General features: G+C 39.9%; 1 protein-coding gene across 1 annotated transcript; it reads left to right on the forward strand.

The window, feature by feature from the left end:
• The first annotated feature begins 105 nt into the window (after window positions 1–105).
• LOC135087083 (uncharacterized) lies at window positions 106–11,220 on the forward strand. Its single transcript, XM_063981926.1, has 6 exons — window positions 106–199; window positions 1,067–1,197; window positions 1,527–1,782; window positions 9,070–9,254; window positions 9,705–9,903; window positions 10,495–11,220. The coding sequence occupies exons 1-6, from the start codon at window positions 106–108 to the stop codon at window positions 10,614–10,616; spliced, it is 987 nt and encodes a 328-aa protein (XP_063837996.1). The 3' UTR covers window positions 10,617–11,220.
• Window positions 11,221–11,250: the final 30 nt, after the last annotated feature.

An 11,250-nucleotide genomic window follows, 5' to 3' on the forward strand; every position in this document is an offset into this window, starting at 1 on the left:
CTTAACGGCACCATCACCGGCTCCTGCGCTAGTAGGAGGGGCCGATGCTGCATACGTGACTTGGAGCAGAACTAGTTTAGTTCCTACTACTCCAGCACTAATACCATGAACGGCACGTGTCTGGCGCGCCGGAAGTGCAACAACCTCAACGGCACCATCACCGGCTCCTGCGCTAGTAGGAGGGGCCGATGCTGCATAGGTGAGTTGGAGCAGAACTAGTTTAGTTCCTACTACTCCAGCACTAATACCAGGAACGGCACGTGTCTGGCGCGCCGGAGTGCAACAACCTCAACGGCACCATCACCAGCTCCTGCGCTAGTAGGAGGGGCCGATGCTGCATCGGTGAGTTGGAGCAGAACTAGTTTAGTTCCTACTACTCCAGCACGAATACCATGAACGGCACGTGCCTGGCGCGCCGGAGTGCAACAACCTCAACGGCACCATCACCGGCTCCTGCGCTAGTAGGAGGGGCCGATGCTGCATCGGTGAGTTGGAGCAGAACTAGTTTAGTTCCTACTACTCCAGCACGAATACCATGAACGGCACGTGCCTGGCGCGCCGGAGTGCAACAACCTCAACGGCACCATCACCGGCTCCTGCGCTAGTAGGAGGGGCCGATGCTGCATTGCATTGGTGAGTCGAACTTCCTCCAATATAAGTCATCAAAAGACCATAGAGCGTGCTATGCTCGGAGTTTTCCTAGGCTACGTGATCAGTCAGAAAAATAATGATGAATAGCGAAATCAAAGTATCCGACATAGCCCGCAGAATGACAGACAGGAAGATATGTAGGTAATCGTACATATTTCCAAGAGGGTTAATTCTGTCTTGGAAATACGACGATCTGGTGAGATCGCTCAAAAACTTATGTCAACGAGGGCTACCGTTTTTATACCTACACTCGTACTTAGCGGTGGGGTGCCAACGGTGCCATGGTGACTGTCGAGTTACAGAACCTTACTCTACAGTGCTCCCAATTGGTGAAATCAAATACGATAGCCCTCAAATGGGTTGCGAGTCAACTCAATTAATAATTTTAAGTATAAATGTCCAGTTTAATCTCTAGTGTCTCGGACGTGCGGCTCCACGTCGAACGTGAACAATACGTACTTCACGAGCCCGGGGTACCCAGCGGCGTACGCGGGCGGCGCCGCCTGCACCATCACAGTCAACCGCTGCAATAGCAACATATGCCAGGTAAGCCACGATTTTTCCGTTAACCTCAAGGTATGCTTGTGTTAAGAGTGGGTTCACCACAATTGTACGGCTTTTGAGCATTCATAGGAAGTCAGAATTCTAGTTAGTTGAATCATTTCGTTGACTAGCGTCGCCTACAAGTTTTATATAATCAGTAACAATGCCCAGAACTTGGAGTATCGTTATCATCAGCTAGACAAAGGCCAACGTAACTCCATGGAGCTTGATTTTTCTATCGAAACACTTTTCACCGCCTGTCATAGGTATGCCTATTATAAGCGCACAAAACAAATCAGAAACAATTCAAACAAATTCTATCTCCTCAACAGCTCCGTATCGATTTCTTGGACATGGTGTTAGCCCAGCCAGATGGAGACGGCAACTGTGCCACCGACTCCATCACCGTGACTGGTGGGAACACGGTGGTACCAACACTATGCGGGGACAACACCGGCCAGACCATATACGTGGACTTTAACGGAAACAACGCCCTGACCATAACTGTCACCGCAACATCATCCACAACGTTCTCTAGGAGGTGGAACATACGCCTCACGCAACTGGGGTGCGACTGCCCAGGAATTGGTGAGTAAATCTTTGGAAAACAGCGAGATCAATGAGAGCTCTGTGACATTTCTATTCACGGCCGTGGTACATCACGGTACATGGCAGAATGGGAAAATGCCACCCTGCGCTCGTGTGACCCTACAGATTGTTCCGATTGCGTTAAGATTTTCACATTAATCTTTAACCTAAACAACCTATTAACTAAACATTTTCCCTCAGGTTTTCGCACTTAAAATCACAAAGAATATTACAAAGTGTTGCAAGACGTGGTACAGCTGCATAATTCACCAGAGGCACAGCGTCCTTGACAGATGCGGAATAATGCATCGATTGATATTGGCATAATACATTGTTACACCTGACTAAGATTGATGAATGTGCTCGACGTCTACTTAGGGAAAATTATCGATCCTATGCAAATTTTACTGCCGCAATTTGAAAGTCCGATCGACCAATGCATTAATGGAGTTTTTGGTATAAAATTATTAGGTATGATTCCAAGACAAAGTGATATTACATGTTTACTTACATGGCGATTCTTGTCAAGTCGAAGGCAAAGTGATAAGTTTAAATTCTTCATACAAACTAGAATCGGGCCCAACTATCGGCCGACTAAATGTCTGTAGTCTGCGCCTAGGCTAAAAATTTCAAATGTTTAGCGACCGATGATCACAAAAATGTTCTAATTTAACAACCTATGCTTTATCTCAATCGAGACTTGACACGACATTTTTAAGCCTAGGCGCAGACCGCCGAACTTTAGTTGGCCGATAGTTGGGTCGGGCTGTTTATCAGTATGGGCATGTATGAAAGTGCGCACACTACACCGATTTGGTATCAGCCGATTCTTCGTACAAATTTTAAATCGGGACCAACTATCGGCCAACTAAAAGTCGGTGGTCTGCGCCTAGGCTTACAAAACATTTTATCCGTCAGAACTCGACATTGCGAATGCAACCTTCATTTGACCGGTAGCCAGATATTAGGGTAAACCGTATAGCTATTGCCCACTTAAGATTGCAAACACATTGAGATTAAAAATTAAAGAAAGTATTTTAATTTATCGACCATTTATGACTTTTTTCTTATACCTCAATAAACTGTTAAACAGAATATTAACAATTTTTAGTTAAAACTTACGTAACTTAGAAAATATTGAAATAAATTTAAAATCCTCCAAAAAGTACAGTCATTGCCCATTACTTACACTAATTGCCCACATCAAAGCACAGTAATTGCCCAGTATTTTAAAACAAAATAATAAATTTTAAAATGACAAAATAGGCTTTAAATAAATAAAACAAAACATTAAACTTAAATTCTAGTAATACAGTCTTCAAAATTTCAAAATAAATTGCGTTTGGCCTTATTAACATATTATCAAATATTTCTTGAGCTGATGTTGATAAGTCAGAATCGGTAGAGACAGAATCATCTACTTCAAAACAAAGATGACGCAAAAATTTGAATTTTATATGTATTTATTTTTTTATCTTCTTTGATATCAGTTCAAGTGGTTGCTCAGAATGTTCAATTAGCTGTTGGTTATTCTTCCCTAAAGTTGTATCTATTTCCTTACAATTAACATTTTCACTAGTAGATTTAACGTAGGATTGTAATTTTTTGTATTTGCGTTTAAAGGACAATGTTCGTTCTCCATACATTGTTCGCCTAAGAACCAACAATTTTGACATATTACTACCCGAAAGCGAAATAATACGATTCTGTGTGTAAGAACAATGATTCCTGATGGACACTTGCCATAAAATTAATGATTAAGAATATTAAATCACAGCGATTTTATAATATGTCGTTTATGACAACATGGCGTCTAATGTATTGTGTGAATGTATGAACACCGATTCGCGAAAAATGTTTTGTATTGTCGTCACGCCGAGTCGCAGCCAAATAGTATAAAATAATAGAACAAGTTTTAGAAATACAACTCGGCATTCCACTTTTATAATATGCCCACATATTGCACGTAAATAAACAACATGAATCGTAGGTTGTTTCCACCCTTGTCATCTGACACATGAAATAAACTCCTATTGTATTATAGATATCGAAGCCGAATCGTATATAATAATAGAATGGGTTTTGGAGATCACTCGGGGTTCCACTTTTATAAAATACCTACATATTGCATAAAAATAACACGAATCATGAGTTTTCTTTTCACCATTTACATCTGACACGAGATAACAAACTCCTATCTCCATGACTACCGTCGTAGTCTATGCCAAAGACTACAATATTTTAAGCAAGAAGTTTCAAACCTTAGCGGCTACGGTAACCCCTGGGCCACATACATCGTGATAACATTCGGTCGACACTGGAACGAAGTCTTGCGATTATGCAAAAAAGCATCGTATTCTAGTGCGGCTATATCACGTTCAACCGGGGTTTTAATTCGACTAAAGTCCTGACTAAAGACTGGAAGAAAATACGCCGCATTGTATGAGCACTTCGTGTTCGTTAAAACGGCTTCAGATCTAGAGCCCACATAGTTTTCTTTCCAATAATATCCGCAAGTAGCGCTGATCTTTACAACAAAAACGGCAATAGTTATTAAGGTGCCAAAATTATATGATTACTTTGGCACGGTAATACACGTTCGAAGATTTGTCATTTTCATTCATTTCATCATCATCATCATCATTTCAGCCACAGGACGTCCACTACTGAACATAGGCCTCCCCCAATGACTTCCACATCGCACGGTTGGTAGCGGCCTGCATCCAGCGCCTTCCCGCTACCTTTATCAGGTCGTCGGTCCACCTTGTGGTGGGTTGACATTGCAGAATATGACTTTTGATAGGTTCATCATAGAATTCGGCGGGGATATCCTCACGGAGGAAGTTCGAAAAAGGGCGGAACAAGATCCTATAATAATGCAAGGCCGAAGCTGTAATGGGCATGCTCCTACGTGTAATCCGGCGAGTATGCAATAAATAGTAATGTCTGGTAAATAGTGGTAATACGTATCGTTCGTTCGTTCGTTTCAGCCGAAAAGACGTCCACTGCTGGACAAAGGCCTCCCCCAAGGATTTCCACGAAGACCGATCCTGCACCGCTCGCATACAGGCACCTCCCGCGACCTTCACCAGATCGTCGGTCCACCTAGTGGGAGGCCTGCCCACGCTACGTCTTTCGGCTCGTGGTCGCCACTCAAGAACTTTCCTGCCCCAGCGGCCATCAGCTCTACGAGCTATGTGCCCCGCCCCGTCTATGTCTATATGCGCTACGATTACAGGGTATCATTTTGCATAGTCGCAAGACTTCACTCCGCTGCTGTCAAATCAATGTCGCATAATGTTATCGCAATGTGTGTGGCCCTTGGCCAAATCACAGAAGCCTATGCGAAGAAAGAGCACTTGAATGACAATGAAAATCAGGGTTACCATTTTATAAGATCTCCTCACTTTTGAGGGTAACAAAGTAACATTAATAATCTAGCCATTAATTACATTTATTACCTATACGAGAAAGTAAAGCAACATGCGGTTTTATTTTAATTTGTAAAATATTTGTAACAGTTTGTTCTAAGTTTAGTTTTACAACAGTATTGCTGTTTCAGCTGTCACTGTGAAGCTTTGGGAAAATAAATAAATAGAAAAAATATTAACATAAATATTTATTTAATTTTATATGTTCATTATCGTAATATGCCAATTTAAGTTACACTGTGTGACAGTCTTTGACACTAAACAAACTCTTCAGCTTAATAATACCTACCTACAGGGCGTTTTCGATGAAACAAGAAGGGTTGATTCTACTACTGAAATACAACTACTTTTCTTACAGGACCAATATCAAATTCTCAAAAAAATTCACATCCTCGTGATGGTGATAATTTCTATGGAGAGGTTTTTTTTTATATTCGGTCTCTTGGGATAAGTTATTCCATTTGAGCAGTAGAATTAATCCTTTTTATTTGATCACATATAAAAATAACACAAGTGTTTAGGAAAACTTCTTCTTTGGTATGGTATCACTACGGAGTTATAATGGCGGCAACTCTGTATCACTGACTTGTAACTTTCAAACAGTATGAATAATAAGGGCACCACATTGATTTTCTTTCTGAAAAAAGGCTTTCACTTTTAGTACTAACCCTTTAGCACTATTTCATTGAAATAAAAATACAATAAACGCACAGAAGACTGAAATTGATTCAACTGACGTGACATTTATAATTTGTTGACATTATGACAGTTTGACAAGACTAGGGATTGAAAAAGTTTTAATTGAAAAAGTAAAATGACAATTTATTAAAACGATTCACAAGGATATAATCGATTAAAAATATTTATAAAATGTTCTGATACTTGCCTGTAGCGATTATCCAATCCTGGTTTCTACTGAAAAACTACCTCGTGGCAAGATTTTAATAAAATAATAAAATCTTTATCTTCTCTTTCACAATCTATAAAAGTTCATTTGGTCTATTATTATACATGTGCTATGAATGAGGGTTTTCGCGATTGAAAAATCCGCGAGATGGCAATACGTAGACGCGAGGTCCAAATGCTGCATGATTGGTGGATTTTGACATATCTGTCAATGTCATGTCAAAAATAACCAATCATGCAGCATTTGGACCTCACGTCTACGTATTGCCATCTGGCGGATTTTTCAATCGCGAAAACCCTCATTGGCATAGATTATGAGAGACTGGCAACTATACTAGGTTGATATAATTATGTTTCTCTCACTTCAACTGGCATTGGATTCAACATCGGATTCTGACACTTTTACAGTTATGATACCATGAATATCAGTTTATGGTCCTAATTGTTTTTATTTTATTTACGACCTTCGACCAGTTGGACACTTTAGATAGCTTCTTGTAATAGTGTCAATATCTTTTTAGCTTTTAACGTAAATCTAGTCTTCAAAGCAGTTTAATCGATTTATTTTATATTTTATTGTCTATGATGGCCGCAGGAACATCACTATACATGGACTCCCAGCAATAAAGTACGGTAATGCCTCGTACAGATTTTATCGGCAAAAATTATGGAACTTGATAGGTTTTAGACCATGCCACGCACCAAAACGTCCGGAAGTTGTAATAGTATTATAAGAATAAACGTTAAAAGACTTATTTATTTAATTTTTCAATGCTTAAGTGTCCATTAGAATGAAAGGGTGCTTAATGTATTAAAAAAAATAGAAAATAATTATGATGGGTTAATGTTTTTGGGCGGTTTTTAGGCGGTTTCTGACAATGTCCTTTTATCATTTTTTTCAAGCCAAACCATATTTTTCAGCAATTTATCTTGCAGATAAATTGTTGGATGCATCTTGTACAGCTTCGATCGCTTTTTGCAAATTTTCTATGCTATATTGAACTTTTGGAGTCTTTGGCATACTGAAAATGAAACATTAAAAGCCATTTCAATATTTATGCCTGTAAATTGCAAAACAAGTCTAGCAATGAGCAACTTAAAAACACTGCTACTGCATGGTGGCAACACTCTAATAATAATTGCCCTGGGCAATAACTATACATTAACATATGGCAATAACTGAAATGATGGTGGGCAATAACTAAAAATATACAGATTTACGTGCAGTGATTACCCACCGTTAAAATGACCGTTAGAAATCAAATTTTATCAGTTATTTTCATTGATAATGGAGAAAACACTTATAATTTCATCATGACCATACACCATTAGTTGAATATTAAATAACTTGCAAAAAAAATTTAACCTCTAAGCAAGTAATTCCTTAGTAAAATTGTTAAAGTCTTTACCTGTTTGAGTAACATTTTCACCCGTCTTGACAAAATCCGTCATAACTGTATTTTTTAGTGTTTCCTATTGTAAATTTTAAATCTACTTGTACATTGATCTCGGAGCCCTCTACTCAGTAAATTCAAATCTAACTACAGTGATTCAAAGTCAGCACCTGACAATATTATTCTTAAAGCGGGCAATCACTACCAGTGGGCAATCACTCTCTGGTTTACCCTATGTAAAAATAAAACAAAATGTATGTAAATGAGTTCCAGCGTTGCCAGACGTCCCGATTTTGGCGGGACGTCCCGATTTTAAAATAAAATTTATATGTCCCGCGCGGGACAGGCTCGGTCCCGCTTTTCGGAGAGAGACATTCACTTCACCAGACTATTGTTTGAAACGCCATATTATTCTAAAGAATTTTTTTTTTTATTTCGATTTTGGTTTATTTTTTCTTTTTTTATTCTAAAGACGAATTTAACGATAGAGTAAATCTGATTTAAAATATTATTTTTTTGTTAAAATACATTTTCTATGGCTACTTTTGCTATCTATTGTCACGTAAACGTAATCCCATCAAAAACAATACTTGTCAAAAAAACCAAGTCTCTCAACTCAGTTGTTCTACGGTAAAAAGTTGTGAGATCCATGTAATACCAAGTCCAGGCCAGGAAATCTTTAACGTTTTACATAAATTATTGACTTGGCCATCGCACTAAATAATTTAATTTACACGTGTTTTCATGCGATGACCAAGTCAATATATTTATGTAAAACGTTAAAGATTTCCTGGCCTGGACTTGGTAGGTATTACATGGATCTCACAACTTTTTACCGTAGAACAACTGAGTTGAGAGACTTGGTTTTTTTGACAAGTATTGTTTTTGATGGGATCTCATTTCTTTTTGTATTTTGTAGACAGCAGTTATGTATCTAGAAAACTGGACCGAAATTGAAAAATTTTGCTCGACTTGGCGATTGCACTACCGTGCCCCCAAATATTTTAGTTTTTCCTTGATTCATACACCAAACACTACTTATATTCCAAATTTGAAGCTTCTAGGTCTGCTAGAAGTGCCTTAGAATTTTGATGATCGGTGAGTCAGTCAGTCAGTCAGTCAGTGAGTGACAAAATTAAGTAACTTTGACCCGTTATAATTCTTAAACTACTGGTTCAAATTGAATGAAATTTTAAATATACCGTGTCTTTACAATGCCTGCATAGCTAATGAAAATTCAGCCTTCTAGTTTTATCCACAACGAAGTTACAGGCGGTCGAAAATGGCCTGAATTGCTTCGAGAAAAGGATGGTACGGCCGTGCTGCTTTTTTGCTCGACTTGGTGGGGGCACTGCCGTGCCCCCAGATTTTAAGTCAAATAAAAAGATAAATATTTGAAAACCTTTGATTGTATACGTTTTTTTATTACTATGTCCCGCTTTTGACGGAAGAATCCCGCTATTTTCACTCAAAAAGTACCAAAGTCCCGACTTGGCGAAAAAAAAAAACTGGCAACACTGATGAGTTCTATTTTCGCTTTGTTATGTATTTTTCAGCTCCAAACGGCTGTCTGCAGTACTACACTGGTACTACTGGTACAATAAACAGTTTTAACTTCGGAGACGCGGCCAATTCTGCGCTTAGCGCGTCTCTGGTCACGGGCACCAGGCAAATGGTCAATCTCAACTATGGGATTTGTATTAGAATGGAGGCCGGCTTCTGTGCTATACAGTATGCACAGGTAAGACTTTCCGTCAAACCATAAGATACATTATTCGTCACTTAAAACTTTTAAGTGCCGTCCCCGTAATGTTCGAAACCGTAAGGCTAAGAACTCATGGCGCGATTTTCACTCGCGCCCCCGGCGGTTGCGGGCCCGCAGCTTCTGTAGAATGCAGATACTTAAGTAAAAACTAATTGCCAAACTTACGACGCGGTTTTCGCCCGCAGCGGGCGCGGTTGTAATCGGGTCCCGCTCGGCGGTTAGCGCCCGCGCGAATACCGCCTGATCGGTGGGCGACCATTTTGTACCAGTGATTTAAAATCGCGGCGTGAGTTCTTAGATTAACCGCGCAATAACCGCTCCCGTGAGTTTTGAAATAAAACCGCAATTCCACAACCGCGCGGTCGCGGGTAAAAATCGCGCCGTGAGTTCTTAGCCTAATTCTTGTAACTTTAATTATTTGTCCAGACCAACGACGTGTTTTCGTTCACGGTGTCCGGTGACGTGGAGGGAGCTGACCTGACGGTTCTAGGGACGGCCCTGGGCGCGTCCAACGACGGAGCGTGCACCACAGACTTCGTGGTGATACCCAATCCCACGGTGGTGGCCACCGGAGTCGCGGTCGGTACCGACCGGTTCTGCGGTATCGGTTTCGTCACCGTAAGCAGTAAGTATTTTCAGCCGAGCTAGGATACGCACTACGGTAAAATCTTATCGATGATTTTAGATGACAAATGTATGGGCTTACCACGTATCGATAAAAATAGCGCGATAAAAGCTTATGACGGCGCGCATTCTAGGCCTACTGATGTATAAACATTAATACTGTAAAGATACATCGAAATCTGTAGTTGTGTTTACGTTAAAGAGTGACAAAGACTTTAACATTTGTGAAAAATGTGCCAAGAGGCGAATAAAATGGAGCCTGGACAAATATATCTTAGGTTATAAAATAACCGACTATTTTGGTCAATCCACTCGTAAAACAAGTACCTACACACACCCACAGTAACACAAGTATATTTTATCTTACCACGACAGGTCATTTTTGCCCCCAAAAGACCGATAACTCTATTCGGAGCTCTTGTCATAAATAACTACTTTACATTTTTACTAATGCCCGTTTTCACCATCAACTCCTAATTTTTAAGTGACCCCTATGGTAACAAATAACAGGAATTTTGTAACCTAAATAGTCCCCTGAAATAATAAGTAGGAGTATTTTATATGGATTGAATCAAACAATTCTTTTCCCCAGGTGCTAGCAAGCCGTTCGTCCTTTACGTGGTGACAGACGCCAGCGAAGGAGCTACAGCCACCTCACCTCCGGACGTAGCTAACAGAGGCTTCTCTCTCGCTTACACACAAATAGCTTGTTAAAAAGTCTAAAGGTCACAGCACACTTTTCAACTCGGAAAGGGATCAACACCGTATCGCCTTGTGCACATAGGTGTGCGTTGCAGTACGGAGTTTCATACAAAGAACTGCTGAACGCCTCGAGTTGATACGGTTACGACTGAGTAAATACAAATGAGTAGGTCATCTTCATAGAAGAAACGCACCGAGCGCGGTTTGTATGTGAGCGCGCCAACACGTATGCGGCGCGTACGCACACACTGACAAAATTTAGCGGGGAGCTAGTCTTGGTTGCGCCGAATTTTGTCAGTGTGTGCGTGCGCGCCGCATACGTGTATTGGTTTCTATGAAGATGACCTACTAATTTGTATTTACTCTGGTCACGATTAGTGTCCGGGTTGATAAGTGTGCTTCGTCCTTTATCGTGATAACTAAATGTGTGTAATATAAGATTTAAATTATCATTAAGACTGCAATATTGTAATAACTTTGCATTAAGTATTTGGTTAAATGGTATGTTTGAAAAGAAGACTTTGACCATGAAAGAGCCAGTAATTGTTTTTGTCTGCTTTTTGAACGGGATTATTTCAGCATTATTATTGTAAATAAATTTTTATTTAACATGTTATGTTTTTTTATAATTATTTCGCAATGCTTT

This window comes from Ostrinia nubilalis, chromosome Z (assembly GCF_963855985.1).
Source record: "Ostrinia nubilalis chromosome Z, ilOstNubi1.1, whole genome shotgun sequence".
Lineage (NCBI taxonomy): Eukaryota > Metazoa > Arthropoda > Insecta > Lepidoptera > Crambidae > Ostrinia > Ostrinia nubilalis.

What these genes read in the sequence shown, in the direction of transcription:
- LOC135087083 (XM_063981926.1), top strand. Translation starts at nt 106, where the DNA reads ATGAACGGCACGTGTCTGGCGCGCCGGAAGTGCAACAACCTCAACGGC. An exon ending in GTGCGACTGCCCAGGAATTG is followed by an intron (nt 1,783 to 9,069) that starts GTGAGTAAATCT and finishes TGTATTTTTCAG; the next exon opens with CTCCAAACGGCTGTCTGCAG. An exon ending in CGGTTTCGTCACCGTAAGCA is followed by an intron (nt 9,904 to 10,494) that starts GTAAGTATTTTC and finishes TCTTTTCCCCAG; the next exon opens with GTGCTAGCAAGCCGTTCGTC.